The sequence below is a fragment of the Myotis myotis genome, unplaced genomic scaffold (genome assembly GCF_014108235.1).
Source record: "Myotis myotis isolate mMyoMyo1 unplaced genomic scaffold, mMyoMyo1.p scaffold_m19_p_1, whole genome shotgun sequence".
In the NCBI taxonomy this organism is placed as follows: domain Eukaryota; kingdom Metazoa; phylum Chordata; class Mammalia; order Chiroptera; family Vespertilionidae; genus Myotis; species Myotis myotis.
In genome coordinates, this window is record NW_023416313.1 from 42,814,207 (window position 1) to 42,836,836 (window position 22,630).

Genomic DNA, 22,630 nt, shown 5'->3' on the forward strand with positions numbered 1-22,630 from the left:
GTCTTTCTCTTCCTGCTTTTAAGATTCTCTCTTTGTCTTTTGCTCTTGGCATTTTAATTATGATGTGTCTTGGTGTGGTCCTCTTTGGATTCCTTTTGTTTAGGGTTCTCTGCGCTTCCTGAACTTGTAAGTCTATTTCTTTCACCAGGTAGGGCAAGTTTTCTGTCATTATTTCTTCAAATAGGTTTTCAATATCTTGCTCTCTCTCTTCTTCTGGTACTCCTATATTTCAGATGTTGGTATGCTTGAAGTTGTCCCAGAGGCTCCTTACACTATCTTCATATTTTTGGATTCTTTTTTCTTTTTCGGTTGGGTATTTTTTGTTTCTTCATATTTCAAATCTTTGACTTGATTCTTGGGATCCTCTTGTCTGCTGTTGGATCTCTGTATATTATTCTTTATTTCAGTCAGTGTATGCTTAATTTCTAATGGGTCTTTTTTCATATCCTCCAGGGTCTCACTAAATTTATCGGCGGTTTCCAGAAAATTCTTGAAAAACCTTATAAACGTGGTTTTGAACTCTATATCCAGTCGTTTGCTTTCCTCCATTTCTGTCCTTTGTGACCTGTTTCTTTGTCTCCGCATTTTTTATGCTTCCCTGTGTTGGTAGAGTAGTTTTGTGTGCTAGGTGTCCTGTAGGGCCCAGTGGCTCAGCCTCTCCAGTTACCTGAGGTGGACACTCTTGGTGCACCCCCTTGTGGGCTTTGTGCACAGTCTTGTTGTAGTTATGCCTTGATTGTTTTTGGATCACTGGGAAAAATTGACCTCCAGGCCAATTTACAGTGAGAATCAGCAGTGTCTGCAGTGGGCAAACTTCTGTGCTAAAGACACCCTTCTGGGGCAAGACCTGCTTCAGTGGGGCTTTGGTGCTCACTGAGCCTGCCCCCTGAGTGTGTCCCTTATGAATCTGAGGAGTTGTAATCTGGATGGTCCCACTCTGACCACTGGGTACACTGGCTCTTGGATCTAAGGAGGTGCTAATTTAGCCTCTGCCTGAGGTTACCCAGCAGGAGCTACGAAGAGAACTGCAGATTCCCTTTCCTTTTTTGGAGTTTGGAGGTGCCCAGATGAGGCCCAGCTGTGAAGCAATGCAAGCTGCTGTGGGGCCTTGGGCCTTCTCTTGGAAGTTCTGGGTCTGTCTGGCCCAGCTGCAATTTGTTAGGTAATTTTCAGGTTGCAAAGGGCCAGGGCATTCATATGCAAAAGCCTCTGCCGCAGCCTGGGTGGGGCGGGGTCTCAGGGAATCAAAGGGCGGAGCAAGAAGCTATGGTGGACCCTCAGCCCTGCCCTAAGGGGCCGCGCGCGTCTCAGTGTCCCGATAATTGCTACAAGCACCTCTGAGGGAAAACCGCCCTCAAGTTCCGAGTTCTGCCTGCTGCCAGACAGTCCAGTTTCTCCCCGTATGAGTCCTGGGTCCCCAGAGACTTCCCGGAACCAGAGTTCAGCGCAGTCGGGAGCTTGTGACTCCCTCCCGATTCAAAAAGCCACGTCCTCAGGTGCCAGCCCCTTTCCGCACGCACGAGAGCCTCCGTACTTCTGCACTTTACTTCCGTAGCTCCTCTGGGTCTCAGTGTGCTTTTCTCTTTCCTTCTAGTTGTAGAATTTCCACTCAGCCAGCCTTCCTGTAGTTCTGGATGATGTCCGTTTTGTCTTTTCGTTGTATTTTTGAAGTTGTTGTGGGAGGCAGCAATTTCCAGTGTTTACTATGCTGCCATCTTGGTTTTCTCCCCAATACTCATACTTCTTACCATGCTCTGAATAGTAAAGTTCTTAAGTCTGTAACCCAAGAATCTGATGTAGTCTTGCCAGTGTTCATCAAATAGTAACACATTGACTTAGCTTGTAAACAGGATAAAAATCAATTCTAAGTATATCCCGTCTGGTGTGGCTTAATTGGTTGAGCATCATCCCATGTACCAAGAGGACACCAGTTTAATTCCAGTCACAGCACATGCCCAGGTTGCAGACTCGATCCGCAGAAGAGGGCATGTGGGAGGCAGCTGACTGATGTTTCTCTCTCGTCATTGATGATTTCCTCTCTCTCACCTTCCTCTCTCTCCAAAATCAATAAAAACATATTTAAAAAATATTCTAACTAAGTATATATTGAATCTTAACTTGTTTCATCAATGGTACAAAATTCTCAGCCGGAGTTAGAGAATTGCTTCTTGTTGGGAGAAAACTGACACATATATGGTCACACGGTGCCTGAAGAAGAGTAGAGGAGAAACATACGAGTATTTTTTTTCCCCTAGACAATGGGTAACACCATAATCTGATCATAGGGAAAACCAGGGTGAATCTAGTCACTTTTAGAATATCCACAGTGTTTAGAATTTTTATTATTTAAGGTTATCTGAAGTAGATCCCCATGTTTTACATTTCTGTAACTGGATTAGATCACCTTTAACCCATGACCTTAGGAAGAGAAGAGTGTACTTTCCTATTCCTTTACTTTGGGCTTGACTGTGTGACTTGCTTTGGCTAATGTCTTATTAAATGGAAGTAAAACAGAGGCTTGACATATGCTTAGAATGTTGGACTTGCCCCTTTGCATTTCTGCTGTTGCCATCAGACAACAGCAGGTAGCTCCCTGGTCGCAGAAGAGAGGCACATGGAGCAGAACCCAGACTCTGGAGTTCAAGTTCAATCTAGAATATCTGAACTCCAACTGACATGCAAATACATAAGAAAGAAAAAAACACATGTTGCTATAAACCACTGCGTTTGGGGTAGATTTTTATGCACAATACTGTGAAGATAGCTGACTAATGTAATTGCTTTGTCAGAAGTTTATAGGCCCTTTGCCTAAAATGAAGCATTAGAAATATATTATTCTAAAGGAAATCTTTTATCCTGAAATTTTTTTTCTGCTTGATTGAAGAGGTTAGTTATTTTACATTAATACTTAATGATTTGCCTTGAAATTTGTCAATAACCTCCAATATTAAATGGTGCACCAACCTGGTATTTATCTAAGAAGGAGAGATCTGTAGCTTCATTTAAAGGAAGAGATGATGATGTAACATGAACATATGGATTTAGTTCTGCAATATGTTGAAGAACAGCTTCAGCCCTTAAAAAAAAAAAAAAAAAAAAAAGAAATGACCTTTAGTATTTTTTCATTCAATATACTCAATCTCTCAAACTTGGACACTTTTACAGCAGAGGAATCTGAATGTCACAAAATTTCAACAGAAATTTAATACGCTGTAGAAGAAAAAAAGCTGAGACATATTTATATTTATAGATGACTATACAATCTTGAGATGTAGCATACTATTGTATTTCATAGTAAGACACAATCTCAAAGTGTACCCTTATAGTATCAAGCTCCAAACTCCTTAAGTCTTTTAATGATTCAGCAACAACAAAGACTTACTTTAACAATCTTTAAGAAATACATTCCTAGGTAGTAATGTGAATATCTCAAAAATTTGACAAATATAATTAAGTAAATATATGCCAATACTTATTTATCAATGGCAGTATAGCTTTATGGTGATGAGTTAAACAACTACGAATGAACTAGTGTTCTGGATACAGATAATATTATAAGTAATTGCAAGAATAAAAATAATGTCCTGCCCTAGCTGGTTTGGCTCAGTGAATAGAGTGTTGGCCTGCAGACTAAAGGGTCCTGGGTTTGATTCTGGTCAAGGGCACGTGCCTGGGTTGCAGGCTCGATGATCCCCAGTAGGGAGTGTGCAGGAGGCAGACAATCAATGATTCTCTCTCCTCATTAATGTTTCTATCTCTCCCTTCCTCTCTCTTCCTTCTGAATCAATAAAAATATATTTTAAAAATATTTCCTATGATAATACATCAAAATATCTTATCTTCACCTGTTTCTCATATTAACAACATCATCTTCACAGAGAAAGAAATTGGTTCCTAGATCCCATGCTTGGCATTTCTTTACATCATGAATTGTAAGTGCCTTCAAAAAAAGGAAAATATCTGTTAATTCAAAATAGGACAAGGATGTTCACCATCTACAATATTATTTACATTATATTAAAAATATTATCCTGCATAATTAAACAACAGAAAGTAAGGCGTAAGAATTAAAAAGGACGTAAATTAGATCTATTCACAGATGAAATGACTATACATATCAGAAAACCCAGAAAAAGTAATGAAAAAAACTATTTCCAACAGTAAGAGAATTTAAATTTTTGGAAAGCAGCATTTTAGATAAAGCATCACATAAAAAATTTAAAAATTCACATAAATAAGCATTTCCGAATGTTCCACGTTCAAAGTAAGAAAGATAATTGACTAACTATAAAAAAAATGTTTATGACTTGTATTACAGGCCACAAGAAATTAATTTAAAAAAAGGAGGCATGGGTTCTGGTCAGGTGACAGCTCAGTTTGTAGGAGCATCGTCCTGTATACCAAAAAGGTTGTGGGTTCAATCCCTTGTCGAAGCAAGAACAGGAGGCAACTGATCGATGTTTCTCTCTTACATTGATGTTTCTCTCTCTCTAAAGATCAATGAAAACATATTTTCGGGTGAGGATTTATTTTATTTTTTATTGACTTTTTAGGGAGGGAGAGAAAGAGAGAGATGTGAGAGATACATTATCGGTTATCTCCTGTAAGCGCCCTGATGAAGGTTAAAACCTCAACTCAGGCATGTGCCCTGACCAAAATATCAACCCACAACCTTCCTGTGTATGGGAGGATGTTGTAACCAACTGAGCCAAACCAGCCAGAGCCCTCCCTCGGGCGAGGATGTTTTAAAAAATGGGGCATGGTATATGAAAACAAATTATACTGCAAAAGAAATGCATTTGGCCCTGTAAAATATAGAAGCATGTTCAATCTTGCTCAAAAATGAAATATCTTTTCTCATTCTGGAATGGTATGAAGTCCAAAAGTTTGACAATATACCCTATTGATGAGAATGAGGTGAATCAGGCATTTCAATACATCAGTGGTGAAGTGTTAGGCTGCACAACCTCAATGGAAAAGAATTTTGCAATCTCTAGCAAAATGACATGTGCATTTATACTTTGATATAGTAATCCCACCTTTAAAAATCTATATCAAAGACACACTGGGAAAAATACAAAAAGACATGGATATGAGTATTAACTGCAACACTATTTATAATAGCAAAAGGTTGGAAATAAAACATCCATCAGTGAAGAAGTGGGTATAATAATATATGCTACATTGACAAAATGTATATCCATGCAGCTATTTAAAAAAAAGGAATACATCCTATATAATAAAAGGCTAATATGCAAATTGTCCCCTGGGAGTTTGACCAGGAGACAGGAAGTTCAATCACTTGCTATGACATGCGCTGACCACCAGGGGCGGCACGGAACATGGCGGGCAACCAGTGGTGGCAGTGGGGCTCTGAGGGAGTGAGGGAAGGAGGAGACAGGGAGGCCATGAGGTGGGGAACCTGATCGGCCCTGATCGCCGGCCAGGCCTAGGGACCCTACACTTGCACAAATTTTGTGCACCGGGCCTCTAGTATGTGTATATATATATACACACACACATATATATATATATATATATACACATACATACATATATATGCATGTGTGTGTGTGTGTGTATGTATGTGTGTGTGTGTATATGTATATATATATATATATATATATATATATATATATATATATATTACCAATATGGGATAAACTCAGAACATACTATTAAATGATAAAAAGCAAGATGGAGGAAAGTATGGCTCTTTATCTAAGAAAGGCAGGTGGGAATAAATATGTACAAACACACAAAATTTTCACATTTATCTGTTTTGTTTATATTTAAAAACAGATGAAAAAGGGGGTGAGCTAATTAGGAAAGGAAGGTATAGGGTACAAAGAAGCTAGGCTTACCTGAATATACTTTGTTTTATAAAACTGACTTTGAATTTTTTAAGTCTCACATAATATTAATACTACGTTAAATCAAAAAAAGCAATCCCTAAAAATCCAAGCAAAATAAATGGACAAAACTACCTACTCAATTTGTTGCATAACTGCCCAAAGGAATGACTTAAAGTGACTACAAAAAAAAATCTTAAAGCTTTTTAAAATTACTTAACTGCTTTTGATTAGTAATCATATTGTTATTAATACTGGAATTGTTTTGCTGAAAAAATTTTACAATCAGTAGCAATCATAGACTACTGGGGTGTACCAAGAGGACTCAAGAACTTGAAGAAGATCTGAACAAGGAAAGGTAAAACAATATGAGCATCAATGAGAACAGCTATTATAACAGATCAAAACCTATCAAATCTGAGTTTGTCATCATATTCACACACACACACACACACACACACACACACACACACACACACACACACACACGTTCACTGGCTACTGCTGGGGGATGATAGAAAAGCCACTGATTTGAAAACTGGTAAATAAAGTGGGAAAATATCAAATATTTCTTCTGCTCTTCATATAGTACCACTTTAGCAGAACCAAATATGTGATGAATGACAAATTTTCTTTCTAAATATTATTCCAGCTAATAAATAAAAAGAATGACAGAATTAGAATATCACTGCCATTAATAAAATAATGAATAGAGGCAATAATCATTAATAGGTAGTAATAACCACAAAGAGAGAGACAACAGAATATTATTTCCTCCTCAGGGGAGAACAAAATATCACCTGTGAAGTAGTGGCGCCACAAGAATCAAATATGAATCTGACTGTCTGAATATAACTACCAGTTTACAGGAAATACAGAAGTAGAGGTATATGTGATAAATAATCTGGTTTCTTTAACAAATTGCAAGGGCAGGGGGCGGGGGCAGAGAAGGGAAATCTATAGATTAAAATAAACCAAGTTTAGTGTACGGACTTTACTTGGATCTTGATTAGAACAAAAATTTTTGAAAAAATATCTCAGAAGATAATTGGGAAAATTTGAACTTTAACTAGATATTTGATGATTGTGGTAGGTTTTTAAGATGACCCCAATAATTCTCATTTCCTGGTATTTAGGCCTTTATGTAATTCCCTCCCCTTGAGTGTAAGCAAGACCTAGTGACTTGCTTTTGAGGAATACAGCAGAGGGGATTGAATGTCACTTCTGAGATTAGATTACTAAAGACTGGTCTGCTAGAACAGTGGTCGGCAAACTCATTAGTCAACAGAGCCAAATATCAACAGTACAACGATTGAAATTTCTTTTGAGAGCCAAATTTTTTAAACTTAAACTATATAGGTAGGTACATTGTTATTAACTTAATTAGGGTACTCCTAAGGCTTAGGAAGAGCCACACTCAAGGGGCCAAAGAGCCACATGTGGCTCGCGAGCCGCAGTTTGCCGACCACGGTGCTAGAACATTCCCTTTCTTTTCTTCTTGCTAGCTTACTCTGATGAAGCAAAGTGCCCTATGGAGAGGGCCACATGGCAAGGAATTGATTAACAGCTAGAAAGGAGCTGAGGTGAGAATGTGAAGTGGCACAACTTTGCCACTGAATCCTTTCAATAACTACCTGAGCCACCTTGGGAAGCAGATCCTTACCCTAGATGACTGCAGTCCCTGCCAATATCTTGACTGGAGCCTTGTTAGAAACCCTCAAACAGAGGAACCAACTAAGTTGTGTCTGATTCCTGAGTCACAGAAACTGAGATAGGTTCTCCTGTTTAAGTTGCTAAGTTGTGGGGTAATTTACTTTGCAGCAACAGATAACTAATCCAGTGAAATTAAGAAGCATTTTTTAGGTGTGAAAATGGTATTGTAGTTATATTTTCAAAAGGGACCCTTATCTTTTAGAACTATGTACTAAAATATTTAAGGAGTGTATAATAGGATGTCTGAAACTTACACAAAAATAATTTGGTGGTTGGGGTAGGCAGTGGGGAATGGGGAGGAGATACATGAAAACAAATTAAAATTTGTCTATGAGCTGATAATTGTAGCTGCATGATGGGTACATGGGGTTTGTCAAAACTTTTTTTTTTCAAATTTTTAAATTTTCTGTAAGTTTTTAAAAAAAGACTGAAGAATTAAAACAATTTTGCTACTAAATAAAAAAGCAATAATTAACTCAAAGTGTAAATAATATTACTTCTGAGAAGCAAAAGAGAAATAAAAAGAAGAGTTCATAAAAAATAATTCTTTTTACCAAGGACATTTACTCACCTTAATTCCTGCAAGAACAAGATTCTTTGCTATAAAGAAAAAGGAAAAATAATAGCTCAATATTAGGAATGTATAACAGATATGTCTTCATGGAGCTTCATCACATCTCTGACTAAATAATTTTAACTTTTTTACTACTTAAGAAATACATGTCCCAAAGAAGGTACAGATTAACAAAAATAAAAAATAAAATTTTCCATAATCATATCACACTGAGATAATTACTCTTAAAATTTTAATGTATTCTTCCAAATATACTATTATAAATATATGTATATGTGGCCTACCATAATAAATTAACAAATACAGTGAATAACCACTAATGGCTACTAACATCACAAAGAGAATCAAGAGAGTCATTACTGGTTCTTTCTGGAAGTATATAACAGTATTGCGAAGTAGTCTTTCCAAAATAATTAAACCTGATTAAGGTTTTGAATTTAATTTTCTTTAGAGAAATAATACATGGGGAAGGTATTAAATCTTGAAATTACGCTCAAAAGTGTCATGTAAAATTATAAATAAAAGCTACTGCTTACCAATTTCCAAACCAAGACCACCCATACCACTTAAGAAAATATGGGACTTGGCCATCTTCTGCATTGCTGTGTCTCCAAGAACGTACCTCTGCCGACTATATGTAAAACACAATGAAAAACAATAAATTAAGTCATTGAAATTATATATCCTTTTAAAGTTGTTTGCAAACAACCTGGCAACTAGATCCCGGCCAGAGACTCGTTTTGGATCATTTGCATAGCGTTTACATTTTCTGAATTAATTGCTAAATAAAGTATGAAAGGTAGATTAGAGGCAAGAGTAGCTCTAAAGAGATCACATAAAAGAATAACAGATCATTGAAAGATGCCAAATTTAGGGAGAGGAAATGAAAGAGATGGAATTAAGATTTGTTCAGAAAATGAACTGGAAGCATTTTAAAAATTAATTGAATTTGGAGGATAACAAATAGGGAAAAAAATCTAAGATGACACCATATTCCTATCTTAGGTTACTGAGTGGGTGTAATAAGCATTTAATTAAGCTTGGGAATAGGAAGAGGAAGAAAAAGGGATCCAAATGGTGTTGAGTGCTACTTTATGCCAAAAACTAGCACTCAATAATGTAAATTTATATTAATTATTTTAGATAAAAATTTTAGACTAAGATGTTCTTTTTTTGAGTCTTTTAAATTTTTATTTCTTGATTAAGATATTACATATGTGTACTTATCCCCCCATTACACCCTGCAACCCTCCCACTCATGCCCTCACCCCCCTGTTGTTTGTGTCCGTTGGTTAGGCTTATATGCATGCATACAAGTCCTTTGGTTGATCTCTCCCCTTTACACCCACCCTCCCCTACTTTCCCTGAGGTTTGACAGTCTGATCAATGCTTCTCTGTCTCTGGATCTGTTTTTGTTCATCAGTTTATGTTGTTCATTATATTCCACAAATGAGTGATTTCATGTGATATTTATCTTTCTCTGACTGGCTTATTTTGCTCAGCATAATGCTCTCCAGTTCCATCTATGCTGTTGCAAATGGTAAGAATTCCTCTTTTTTTTTTTTTTTTTTTTTTTTTTTTACTGCAGCGTAGTATTCCATTGTGTAGATGTACCAAAGTTTTTTAATATACTCATCTGCTGATGGGCACTTAGGCTGCTTCCAAATCTTAGCTATGATAAATTGTGCTGCTATGAACATAGGGGTGCATATATCCTTTCTGATTGGTGTTTCTGGTTTTTTGGGATATATTCCTAGAAGTGGGATTACTTGGTCAAATGGAAGTTCCATTTTTAATTTTTTGAGGAAACTCCATACTGTTCTCTACAGTGGCTGCACCAGTCTGCTTTCCCACCAGCAGTGCATGAGGGCTCCTTTTTCTCAGCATCCTCGCCAGCACTTGTCATTTGTTGATGATAGCAATTCTGACAGGTGTGAGATGGTCGTTTTGATTTGCATCTCTCGGATAATTAGTGACTTTGAGCAAGTTTTCATGTCTCTTGGCCTGCTTTATGTCCTCTTTCGGAAAGTATCTATTTAGGTCCGTTGCCCATTTTTTGATTAGGTTGTTTATCTTCCTTTTGTTAAGTTGTATGCGTTCCCTGTAAATGTTGGAGATTAAACCCTTACCAGTGATAACATTGCCAAATATGTTCCCCCATGCAGTGGGCTTTCTTGTTGTTTTTTTGATGGTTTCTTTTGCTGTGCAGAAGCTTTTTATTTTGATGTAGTCTCACTTGTTTATTTTCTCTTTAGTTTCCATTGCCCTAGGAGCTGTATCAGTGAAGATATTGCTTCAGCACATGTCTGAGATTTTGCTGCCTATGGACTCCTCTAATATTTGTATGGTTTCCCATCTTATGTTTAAGTCCTTTATCCATTTTGAGCTTTATTTGTGTATGGTGTAAGTTGGTGGCCTAGTTTCATTTTTTTTTGCGTGTATCTGTCCAATTTTCCTAACACCATTTATTGAAGAGACTGTCTTGACTCCACTGTATGTTCTTGCCTCCTTTGTCAAATATTGAGCATAGTGGTTTGGGTTGATTTCTGGGTTCTCTATTTTATTCCATTGGTCTATATGTCTGTTCTTGTGCCAGTCCCAGGCAGTTTTGAGAACAGTGGCTTTGTAATACATCTTGATATCTGGCATTGAGATCCCTCCTACTTTATTCTTCTTCCTCAGGATCGCTGCAGCTGTTCGGGGCTCTTTTTATTCCAGATGAATTTTTGGAGAGTTCTTTCTAGATCTGTGAAATATGCTGTTAGTATTTTAATGGGGAATGCATTGAATCTATAGATTGCTTTGGGTAGTATGGACATTTTAATGATGTTGATTCTACCAATCCAAGAACATGGTATGTTCTTCCATCTGTTTATGTCTTCCTCTATCTCTTTTTTCAGTGTCCTGTAGTTTTCCGAGTACAGGTCTTTTACCTCCTTAGTTAAATTTATTCCTAGGTATCTTAATTTTTTTGGTTTGATGGTAAATGGGATTTTTTTTTTTTAATTTCTCTTTCTGTAAGTTCAATATTGGTGTATAAAAATGCCATAGATTTCTTGGCGTTAATTTTGTATCCTGCTACATTGTCAAATTCATTTATTAGGTCTAATAATTTTTTGATGGAGTCAAAATGGGTTAAAGACTTAAGGATAACACATGAAACTAAAACCCCTCGAAGAAAACAGAGGAACAGCTTCTAAACATTGGTTTTGACAAAGATTTCCTAGGTATGATCCCAAAAGCACAGGTCATAAAAGCAAAAACAGACAAGTGGGACTACTTCAAACTAAAAAGTTTCTGTGTAACAAAAACAACAACAAAGTGAAAAGGCAACTACAGAATGGGAGAAAATATTTGCAAATCATATATCTGATAAGGGGTTAATACCAAAAATATACGGAACTATAATTCTATAGTTAAAAAAAAACAACAAAAAAACAACAACCATATAATCTGATTTAAAAATGTGCAAGGACTAAAAGAGACATTTCTCCAAAGATAACACAAATGTTATGTGTGTTATGAAAAGATGTTCAACATCACTAATGGTCAGAGACATGCAAAACCACAATATCACCTTATATCTATCTGTTAGGATGGCCATTATAAAACAAAACAAAAAGACAAAAACAAAATCCCAGAAAATAATAAGTGTTGGTAAGGATGTGGAGAAATCTGAATCCTTGTACACAGGTGGTGGGAATGTTTTAGTCTAAAAGTAACAGAAAACAATATGATGTTCCTAAAAAAAATAATAATAAAATTACCTTATGACCCAGCAATACCTGATTATATATGTACTACTACTATATGCCATACCTAAACGGCTATATTCTAAAACTTTCAGTCTCAAGCAAACTGCAGCCTACTTAGATAGCATTGCAAACAAAAAATTTAATCTCTGGCTTACTGAAAATTATGTTCATTAGTTAGCAATTACTGGGTTGGAGGGATATAAAAGTTTCATAGGGATTTTAACAAAATAATGAATAAAATTAGCAAAAAAATTCAAAGAGCTGCCATTTGTTATCCCAAGAATATGGTCAAAAGGACATTAAGAACAACATAATTAAAAAAAAAAAAAAAAAAAAAGAACAACATAATTATAGATTAAGAGTACAAACCTAAGGTGACTTCTGAAGTATACTGATAATCGGGGGAACATATGGTAAAATAATTCTCACATAAGCAAAATCAAGTTAGTCTTTCATCCACTTTTTCCAAGTGGATTTGAAGTCAACATATCAGCTCTTTCTAAAGTGCTCAAAAATGATACTGTACCCCACATTAAAAATACACAGAGGAATTCAAAGTACACAATGAGCTTATCTTTCCAAATTGTATCTACATGAAATTTATTTTTCGTGATTACATGAGAGGAAACCTAAAAGTTTTAGAACAGATACTACCTTATATACAAATAACTTGAAGTACTAAAAAATTTCTTAGGAATAATAGCAACAAATGTGTTTTTAATTTAACTTTAATTTTGAAAAAACTATTTTGATTTCCTGAAAAAGTATGGTAAATAAAGTCTCACTAAATTTCATTAAAATCACAGCTCTTCAATCACATAATAGTTCTCCATTATTTATTGAGTGCAAAGTTATTAATGAGATTATACTGACATAAATATTCTTTAGATGCTACTGTATAAGTAAATAAAGTGGAATGGACTATTTTTCATGAGACTCCTGTACTACTAAGAACATAAATATATATTCCTGTCCAAAAACAAGAGGTATATTTTGTGGTGGATCGCAGGATCATTCTTAGTCATATTGTCTAAAGCAAGCATGTCAAACTCAAAGGCTAACACGGGCCACATAAAGGTTTAAGTTTATGTGGGCCGCAAAAAACAAAAGCTTTAATTTTCATAGAAATAAAGGTTTATTTCGATAAAGACATGTTGAATACAAACGGCTGAAATAAATGAGTAATCATTAACATAAAATAATAGAATATTTTAATAGAAGTTAATATTTTTTCTTGCACACTAACTTACCAGACACTGAATAACTACACAATAAGTGTAATGCAAATAAACCTATTTTTGTTGTTCTCCAAAAGTGAAAAATTTCCTATTGCACATACCAAACAAATCAGTCCAAGACTGATGATGTGGCAATCGGCTGCTAAAATATTCACTGCTAGTATTAGTGGAGAGAAATGGTGCGCCTGTGTGTAAAAGGCTCGTAAGGGAAATGAATGCAACACGATTATAGTAATCAGTCATTAGCGAACGTTGTAGTTTGTTATTAATAATTATGTATAACAGGATATTGTAAAAATTAAGTTATGAAATTTTTATTAAAACATTTCTTATATACCGTTATGTTGGCTGGGCCACAAAAATATTCGTTGTGGGCGGCGAGTTTGACATGCTTGGCCTAAAGCAACTGAGATTTAAATATTATTCTAGCTTTCAGACTACACATAATTAAAAAAAGAAGTTGCAGAAAATCTAATTTTAACTCAAGAGCAACTCTTAAGATACATTTACAAAACTCGGCATAGGCCTAATGGTAACCTCAAACAGACTACTTCATTATTTGAGAACAAAGAATGGGGAAAATAAGTTTCAGTTTACATAAGGTTCTTACCTGTATAATGCATCATCAATCTCCACAGATTCAGTTGACATCACGGGCAAATGTGTATTTGTACTGAAAAAACCAAACAAAATCTCTTAAGGGCAAGCACGATTATTCAATATTCACATCCTGTAATTAACATTCAATTATACATGGTATCAGATTCACCAGTTACTAAAGGAGCTTTTACAAATCAGATATATATTTTATTATCTACCACTTTACCTGGATTTAAAAAATAGGTCAAAATTAAATTCACCGATTGCATATTCTTTCTGTGTATACTGCAAAATTACAGCCCATGGTTGTTTAGTCTTAGGCATTGTTTTATCACTGATGCATAATTTCTTTTGGATCTATATTTTAGCAGTTTTGTAGTGTCCCACAAACCTTCTCTAATATATAGTTTCCCTAGATAATCTCATACAATCCATGGAATTTACCATATACTGATGATATCGAAACTTCTTTCTCTGTGTTTGATCTCTCCTCTGACCTCTAGATTTTATACATCTTCCAAAACAATATCTCTAGTCTGATGTCCAATTAGTATCACAAATATAATAAGCCCAAAACAGAATTCAATTCTCCCTGCTTAATCTATTCTTCCCCAGTGCTTTCCAATTCAGTTTCTGGTACTACCTACCATTTACCTACTCAGGCCAAAAAATCTAGGGATCTTTTTCATTTGTCCCTCATTTTCTTCATCTGTTAAGCTCTTCCTTCAAAGGAGATCTCAAATCTGATCACTTCTCACTATTTCAATCTGTATAATCTCAGGCCAAACGACCATCATATTTTATCTGAAGTACTTTGAAGGTCTCCCAATTAGTTCTCCAATCTCAATTCCCACAACTCTCCTTGCTCACTATCTTCAGCCTCGCTGGCCTACTTGCTGTTCCTCAAAAAGCCAAGCCTGCTATCACTTTAATTTTTACACTGGCTATATTCTTTCTGAATACTTCCTCACAAATATTATGCAGACCATTCCTGATCACCCTATCAATGAAATGGCTCCCCTTCTCCTTAGGTCACTCCGTAATTCACTAACCTGCTATATTTTCTTCAAATCACTTATCATTAACTGTTTATTGTCTGCTTTCCTCTATGGAATGTATGATCCATTAAGAAGTCACTACTGCATTCCAAATACCTAAAAGAGCTGGCATTTAATGAGAGTTAACACTGTGTCCACACCCTTTTAAATGCTTTAGCTGTACTAACTCAGTTAATCCTATCAACAACTTTATGAAATAGGCACTATTATCATCTTCATTGAACAGAAGGAATAAAACAAAACACCACAAAACTAAGGATGACTTAAATAACTTTCCTAAAGTCATAGCAGGCAAATGGCAGAGCCAGAAGCTGAACCTAAGCAGTCTAGCTCTTGGGCACCAGACTATACTGCCTATAACCTCTTACGTAGTAGGAATAAAGAGAGCACTCAAAAAATATCTGTTGAGTAAATTTTAAAAGTTAAACATACCAGTGTGACAAGACATACTTATGGTAATGTATCCTTTACCATAGCTCCTCCCAATTTTTTTAAAGCATGGCACGCAAAGAAAATGATAATAGGGTAAGCACTGGGAATAGAGATGCTTCCCTGGCAGAGGGAACCAGCCTGAGGCATTTGGGCTTGAGCCACTGTGACAGCTAAGATCAGTATCATCTTAATAAAAGTATAATCCATTCCATATTCTGGGAAGCTTTAGTGATCAATTACAGGATTCTAAAAACAATGTGGTAGCAAGAAAGTTCAGTTTTAGAACTCATTTTTTTTTTAAGGCCTGGTATTGATATATAAGTCAAAGGATCTATCTATATATCCTATATATTAAAAGGCTAATATGCAAATAGACCAAACAGTGGAACAACTGAACAACCAGTCACTATGATGTGCGCTGACCACCGGGGGTGCATGCTTCTCTACCTCCCCCTGCTCCACTTCCCCCTGCTCAGGGTTGGAAGCTGCCTCTCTCAACTGCTGCCAGCAATGGCTCCACTCTCACCTGCTGCTGGTGCCAGAGCTGCCTCTCATACCCACTGCTGGCGCCTGATACCGGTCCTGATCACCCCTAAGGGCTTCTCTACCTCCCTCTGCTCATGAGGAGCAGTCGGGGCATCAGCTGCTGCTCACACCCAGTGATGGCCCCGGCCCTGATCGCACCTGCTGTTGGCACCGGCCCCAATCACTCCACTCAGTCAGCGGGTGCGAGCAGGGCCGGTACCGTCAGTGCATGGGAGTGGGGCTGCTGGCAGACATGGAACTGGGGGCCACAGTGGGAGGGGCTGAGCGGGGGCGTGGAGGATGGGCCAAGACCCGCCCGTGCCCACAGCAGCCTCATGGCCCACAGTTCCTTTCAAGGTGCACGAATTCATGCACTGGGCCCCTAGTATATATATAAAAGCCTAATATGGTAAGTGTCCGATCATTTGACCAGTTGCTATGATGTGCACTGACCACCGGGGGCAGACGCTCCACCAGTAGGTTAGCTTGCTGCTGGGGTCCGGAAGATGGGGACTGAGCAAGACAGGACACGCCCTGGGGCCCTCCCGTGGTCCTTCTCTGGCCCTTGGGTCTCGGATTGTGAGAGGCCACAGACCAGACTGAGGGACCCCCACTGCAGGCCTCTAGTTTGTAAATATAATCTTACCAAACATTGCTTGGTACCATTAAATGCTATCAGCTTCTACTTAATTAAATGGATAACTATGAGAAATATTCCTGATTGCAATTACAAAAGCAAGCCAGAAAATAGCTGTGCTTATTACACATCCACTGTAATAACCTGTTTGGGCATTGCAACAAAATATGAACGTAAAATGTCCTACTACACAGTTTTCTCATCCTTAGGACACTTTCTCTAGCGAAAGTGAGAAGCCCTACAGCCTCATCAGCCCTGTCACTTACTGTGACTGGCAGTGTTCAGAAAGCCCTGCCTTGCTGGGATGGTTCACAAGTCACGTTTGTGTTAAGATCTAGGTGGCCATCAAAGATGCTTTAAAAAGGGGGAGTTTCTGTTAGCGTTGCACAATGCCCCCCGAGTGCATGTGGCAGTGTGGGCAAAGCCGGGCAATCCCCCGGTATCAGAAGCATCCCTCAGCCTGCAGCTCGGGAAAAGGCTACGGGTTCGCGTCCACCATGTCCACCGCAGGCAGACTGTATTCTGGCGGTGGCGGGACACAAAGCTACGCTTTAACTATGCGATCACTGAAGCAGGAACTACACGAACCCTCATGTTCCAGGAGCGAGCAAACCGTGAAGAACCTCAGCACCAACTGGGAAAGAAGAATGGGTCACTCGGGCTTTTCCCTGATTTTTTTTTTTTAACTGTAGTCCACAGAAGTCCTCGGGGTGTCCTGTCACTGACTCATGATGACCAAGTTCCCCCAGGTGATCGTTTTAAAAGGAGGCTCGCGGTGGAGGATGACGCCCCGGGGAGCTCCTACTTTTCATTTTACCGACGGGAGGGCAGCATGTGTTGTTAGGCAACAGGTCTGGGGAGCGGACCGGGCCAGGACTCCCGGCCGGAGCCGCCCTCCGCCACCTTCCCGCCCGGTGACTGCGAGAAAGGAGGATGGCAGACCCCGACCGGAACTGAGGAAACGTTGAAAGGGGGAGAGTAAGGACTTTCTCCTCGGCGAAGCCGGGAGCCCCGGAGGCCGGAGGCCGGAGCCCGGGCCGCCACACCCACCCTGGGGGGGTCCCCGCGCCTCCCAGGCCGGTCCTGCCCCGGCCCCGCGGCCTCTAGAGCGCTCCCTGCCCGCCCGATGGGGAGAAGCAGAGAGCGGCGCTGGGTCCTGCCCGCCACCCCTCGCCTTTCTGAGCCCACACGGGTCCTCTCACCTGGCGGCACCCCAAGAAGAGCAGGACGCCTCTTCCCCGCGAGGTGCGGCCACAGGTTCGGATCCCTCCATCGCCTCCGGAGAAACGCCGCGCCGCGGGCTACGGGCAGGCAGGGAAGGGGGCGGCACCCCGGGGGTCAAGGGGCGGGCGATGACGTCACCGGAGGGGCGGGCCTGCGGAGCTTGCGGCTGGCCGCGCCTTCCCGTCAGCCCCCGGGGCGTCCTGACTTCCGGTCTGGGTGTGGCCGCGGGGCGCGCTCGGCTGCAGGTGGCTGCAGTGAGTGGCGATGTTGCCATACGGATTCCGCAGACGTTAGTGGAATCGAAACAGTCAAGTGACGCTGCACCGCTGGCTCCCCAGCCAAGCACTGAGGATTCCAGGGGCCCTGAAATGATGGGGCTGCCTATCAGGATTCTCGAGTTTTGTTGCGAGAAATGGAACCCCCACCCCCAATTTTATAAATAACCAAAGATTAATAATGGGTAGCTCCAGATGTCCAGCCTGGGATTCAATTTTAAGACGTTATACGTTTGACAGATCATTTTGAGCGTATAGTACATGCCAGGCACTGCCACAGGTTTAGTAGAATCATGTGACTTTTAGACCTATGAATAACATTACTGTATGTCATCCAGTTTGCCCCCTTCACCTTCTGGCTGAAGTTAGTAATGTAGGTGACTCGGTCAAGGTCAAAGAGCTGGTCACACATGTCTAAGAACCTTTCATCTAATTCTCTTTCCATTGACTCCCCTTGCACCTTTCTTGGAAAACAAGGATGAGTGGGACACAATAACATTAGGGTTTGTCTTCCAGTCTAAGAAACATCTGCAGGATTTTTAAAATTGGCATATACTGTCTTTATATACATTACATCATCTCTTGCAATGTGTGATATTTTTAGTTAATTAGAACTTTTTCCTGTCTAGTGGGGAGTGAGGATCCAGATAAAACCACATTACTCTCTATGCCTCTCCATTCTCTTTTAAAAATTGTACATCTCCAATAACCTGAAAACATGCTGCTCAACTATGGCATCATTCAGGTTTCTCAATCCAGTTATGTACCTTTCAACAGAACAACTAAAATCAAATTTTATCAAGGTTCTGCTCTAGCACTAGGCTTATCCCTCTGTCTTTTTATTCTAAAGTAAATAAATATATTTGGCCCACTCCACAGATAATGCCAATTTCTGTATTTCCTTCTAATTTCCCTTTTTTTCTTTCTAAAAATTGAATGGCCATTAAACTTTAGGACCTATTAGACAATGATAAGGTGATAGAGATACAGTGATTCCTGAATTCAACAATCTCATTGTGAAAAGCCAAAAAAATGGAAAATAAATGAAAAAATAATTTCAGAAAAGTAAACATAATGAAGAAAAAAAAATGTGAGGAGTTAGAAAGAGACTTGGAGGGGAGGAGGAAGACAATTTTAGATAGTCATAGAGGGTCTATTTGAGAAAGTGAAATTTGAACCCAAATCTAATGTATGGTGAGCCCTGCCAGATATCCTAGCAGAAGAATATTCTAGACAGAGGGAAATGCAAGCATAAACTTTTTATTTTATTTTATTTATTTTTAGCATTTATCACTTTCTGGTGTATATGTATTTGTTTACTTATATATTGCCTGTCTACCTTTAAAAGGGGCTGAGCTTTTCCTGAAGAAAGAGATTCAAAGTGTGAGGGGCAATTTGATGTGAGAGAGATTCTACTTTGCTGGCTTTGAAGAGGAAAGGGGCCACCTAGAAACAAATGGGAATGCCCTCTAGTGGCTTCCAACTAACAGCCAAGAAGAAAATGGGGATAACGACCTATTTCATTGCAAGGAACGAAATTTGGTCAATAACCTATGTGAGCTTGGAAGAAAACCCCTAAGCTTCAGACCAAAACACAGCTGATACCTTGATTTCAACCTTGGAAGACTTCAGGCAGAGAACCTAGCTATGCTGTGCCCCCAGTTCTAACCTGCAAGAACTCTGAACTAATAAATTTATGGTTTATGTATTTAGAAACATAATGTAGTATATTTCACCTAACACCCACATTTCTTGACATGTTAACATCCCTGAAATTAGAATGTGTTTTTTTCTTTTTAAAAAATACAGAAAACAATGGTGCTCTTATAATTGAAGTCATCTTTGATTTGTTGAAATATAGTGTAAATTATTTCAAACATACAGTATACCAGATACCCAGATTTAATAGATTTTAATGTTTTGTCACATTAAATGTGACATCAAAATGGAAAAGAAAATTGAAATATCATCAGACTTTTGACAATGAATCTTTTTTGCCAGAAGAAAATAAAATGACATTTAGGATATTCAAGGGGGAAAAAGTGTGGTCAAGGATTTACTATCCAGCAAAACCAACCCTCATGTACAAAGGGAATAAGCTATTATCAACACTTGATATGACATCAACATTTAATGAGACCGTTGTTCCTATGAGCCCTTCCTAGAGAAGTAGCGGAGAAAGCGTCAGACAACCAGAATGACTGGAGACGTATCGACCTAAGATTTGGTGCAGAGTTTTACAGAAAAAAAAAAAAATCAATCTTTTGTGCTCATTAGCTTTGTGTTCCTTTTAGTTTATTCTTTGTAACTAATTTTCCTGATTTTCTGTCACCTCATTTTTGAGTCTTTCTAACCCTTCTCCCAGTTTTCTTAAGGTGTAATTGACAAATAAAGATATTTAAAGTGTACAATGTGATGATTTGATCTATGTATATACCGTTAAAGGATATTCCCATTGAGTTAATTAACTGAGATTTTCTAATTCTAAATCTATGCTGTTTTTTATATTTTGTATGATTTTCTTAATCTTATTTAGGTGGTTTCAAAACAGTAACTTAAGGTTTGATCTATTTGGTGGTACATCTTTCAGGCATGCTTGCATTACCTGTAATGATGATGTTATGATCCTTATTCTTGTTTTTCTTATAATAACTTTGCATGGGACTTTTTTTGTTGCTAATTTTTATGTGAAATTAAAATGAATTTCCTGAACTTTTAGTGTGAGGCAGACTTCCTAGTCCAATAAGCCTAGGCCTATGGGGAATAAAACTACTGGTATATTTCAAGAAAGTCAGGTTTCTGGCCCATTGCAAGGAGGAAGCCCATATTCCAGAAGAACCATGAAGTGCCTTACCAAACATAGGGAAAGATAAGTTTATTATAGGAATTTTGGGTAGTGTTGAGTTTAGGAGAAATTGCAATGAAGTTTGAAAATGTTTTGATAGGCTCACAAGAAAGCAAGGCTGTATGTAAAGAGGTCTACATTACGTCTGGACTGCAACATGGACCCAGGGTGCTGTTTTATTGAAAACTAAAAAGTTTAAATAGGTGTGTATTTGTAATTCAGTAGAAACTTCATTTGTTTAATATTATCTTTCTCCTTTCTTTTGAACTGGCTTAATCCAGCACCCTGATTCACCTGCCTCCTTCTCTCTTGCAGGACTACTCCCTAAATCATTAAGCCCTCAGGACAATGAGGTTCTGACCAACATCAAGTAATCTTAGGAACAAAGCGTCAGGTCTGTTGAACCCAGAGATGGATTTTTGGTCAAAATAGAGATAACATGTAGGCCTCAGCTCTGTTTCAGCTCCAGAACAATCCCACTGACCACATCCTAGAGAAAACAGATAAAGCAATGCTATGACTGAGATTAGGAATAGATGCATTGATCAAATACCCTCTACCCTAGCAATGGCCAATCAGTGGAAACATGACCCTAACTCTCCTAGTCACCAAAATTAATGACTTATCATCTGTATAACCCATTCCCTGATGCCATCAGGGAGCCAGGTCTTTGAGAATTAGCTGACCTGTGACTCTGGACATGGGCCACGTAAAAATAAACCCTCACTTTCTTTGCTACAAATCTTGTTTGTGTCTTCTCTCGCTTTAATGCAGGCAGGCAAACAGACCCCTTTAGTCTGGAAACATATTGTTTCTACAAACCTCTTTTCTGACTGCCCCTGGGTTGGAAGTAGAGGCTGTTTCTTTGTGTCAAAGTGACTTAGATTTTCTAGCCAAGAGTGGGATATTTCATTCTTAATGAAAGGATTTCAAAGAGCAAGTTTTTTTTCAACAATCCATTCATTATTATATAGAAAAGGGTTATCTGTAAGTGAAAAAGCAGTAGTTTCTCCAAGTTGGGGGGTGGTTGTTAACACTATAGCATGTTCTTGAGAGAAATAATATTTTCTGTTAACTTTACAAGTGGCTTCTTTGTCTGTTGTCTATATCTGATAAATGGCAAAGGAGATTTTAATTTTCTTAGTCCAAATTCATTTTTCCTTTCTCATGTGTTTCAGCAAAATTTTCCAAACTTCATTAGGAACAGTTAAGCACATTTTATTGTTTGAGTTAAGTACTTAATAGAGAGCTCCATTTTCTGTTTTTTCTTCTCGTGTGTGTGTGTGTGTGTGTGTGTGTGTGTGTGTGTACTGTTTAAAAATATGTTGGCTTAATTTTGTGGTTTCCCAGCTTAATTCCTTTCGCCAGTCAGATCTCTCAAAGATTCACTCTCTCTTTTCCTTCATTTCTGTTGCCCCTGTGCTATCAATGTACACACACACACACACACACACACACACACACACGTATTTAATTATTAGTTTACTAGAGGCCCGGTGCACAAATTTGTGCATGGGTGGGGCTCCTAGGCCTGGCCAGCGATCCTGCTGGCCAGGGGAAGGGACCATGGGAGGTTGGCCGGCCATGGGAGGTTGGCTGTGGGAATGCACTGACCCACCAGGGGACAGCTCCTGTGTTGAGCGTCTGCCCCCTGGTGGTCAGTGCACTTCACAGTGACTGGTCGACCGGTCATTCTGGTCGTTCTGGTCATAACGGTCACTTAGGCTTTTATATATATAGATTGGACAATTATTCTCTAAATTTGAAATGATAGAATTGTAAAGAGTTATATAAATTTCTTACCCAATGAGCTAATTATAAAATAGACAAAAGACAGAGACCAAGAGTTTCCAAAAAAGTCAATAATCGGGCAGAAGTTACCCTCTATTCATTGAGTGAAGA

At 38.5% G+C, this 22,630-nt stretch overlaps 1 protein-coding gene across 2 annotated transcripts in view; it reads right to left on the minus strand.

The window, feature by feature from the left end:
- The window catches only part of UBA6 (ubiquitin like modifier activating enzyme 6), a 66,845-nt gene extending 49,102 nt beyond the window's left edge, over positions 1 to 17,743 (minus strand). The window contains exons 1-6 of one of the 2 annotated variants that reach the window (XM_036335437.1): positions 17,587 to 17,725; positions 13,743 to 13,805; positions 8,762 to 8,770; positions 8,137 to 8,144; positions 3,846 to 3,940; positions 2,965 to 3,076 (exon numbers count right to left, since the gene is read on the minus strand). In XM_036335437.1, the coding sequence (XP_036191330.1) occupies positions 2,965 to 3,076; positions 3,846 to 3,940; positions 8,137 to 8,144; positions 8,762 to 8,770; positions 13,743 to 13,758 (240 nt within the window). In that variant the 5' untranslated portion in view covers positions 13,759 to 13,805; positions 17,587 to 17,725. Of the gene's footprint in view, positions 1 to 2,964; positions 3,077 to 3,845; positions 3,941 to 8,136; positions 8,166 to 8,675; positions 8,771 to 13,742; positions 13,806 to 17,586 lie in introns of both variants that reach the window. The other variant, XM_036335429.1, reaches the window with a different exon arrangement.
- Between the last annotated feature and the right edge of the window lie 4,887 nt (positions 17,744 to 22,630).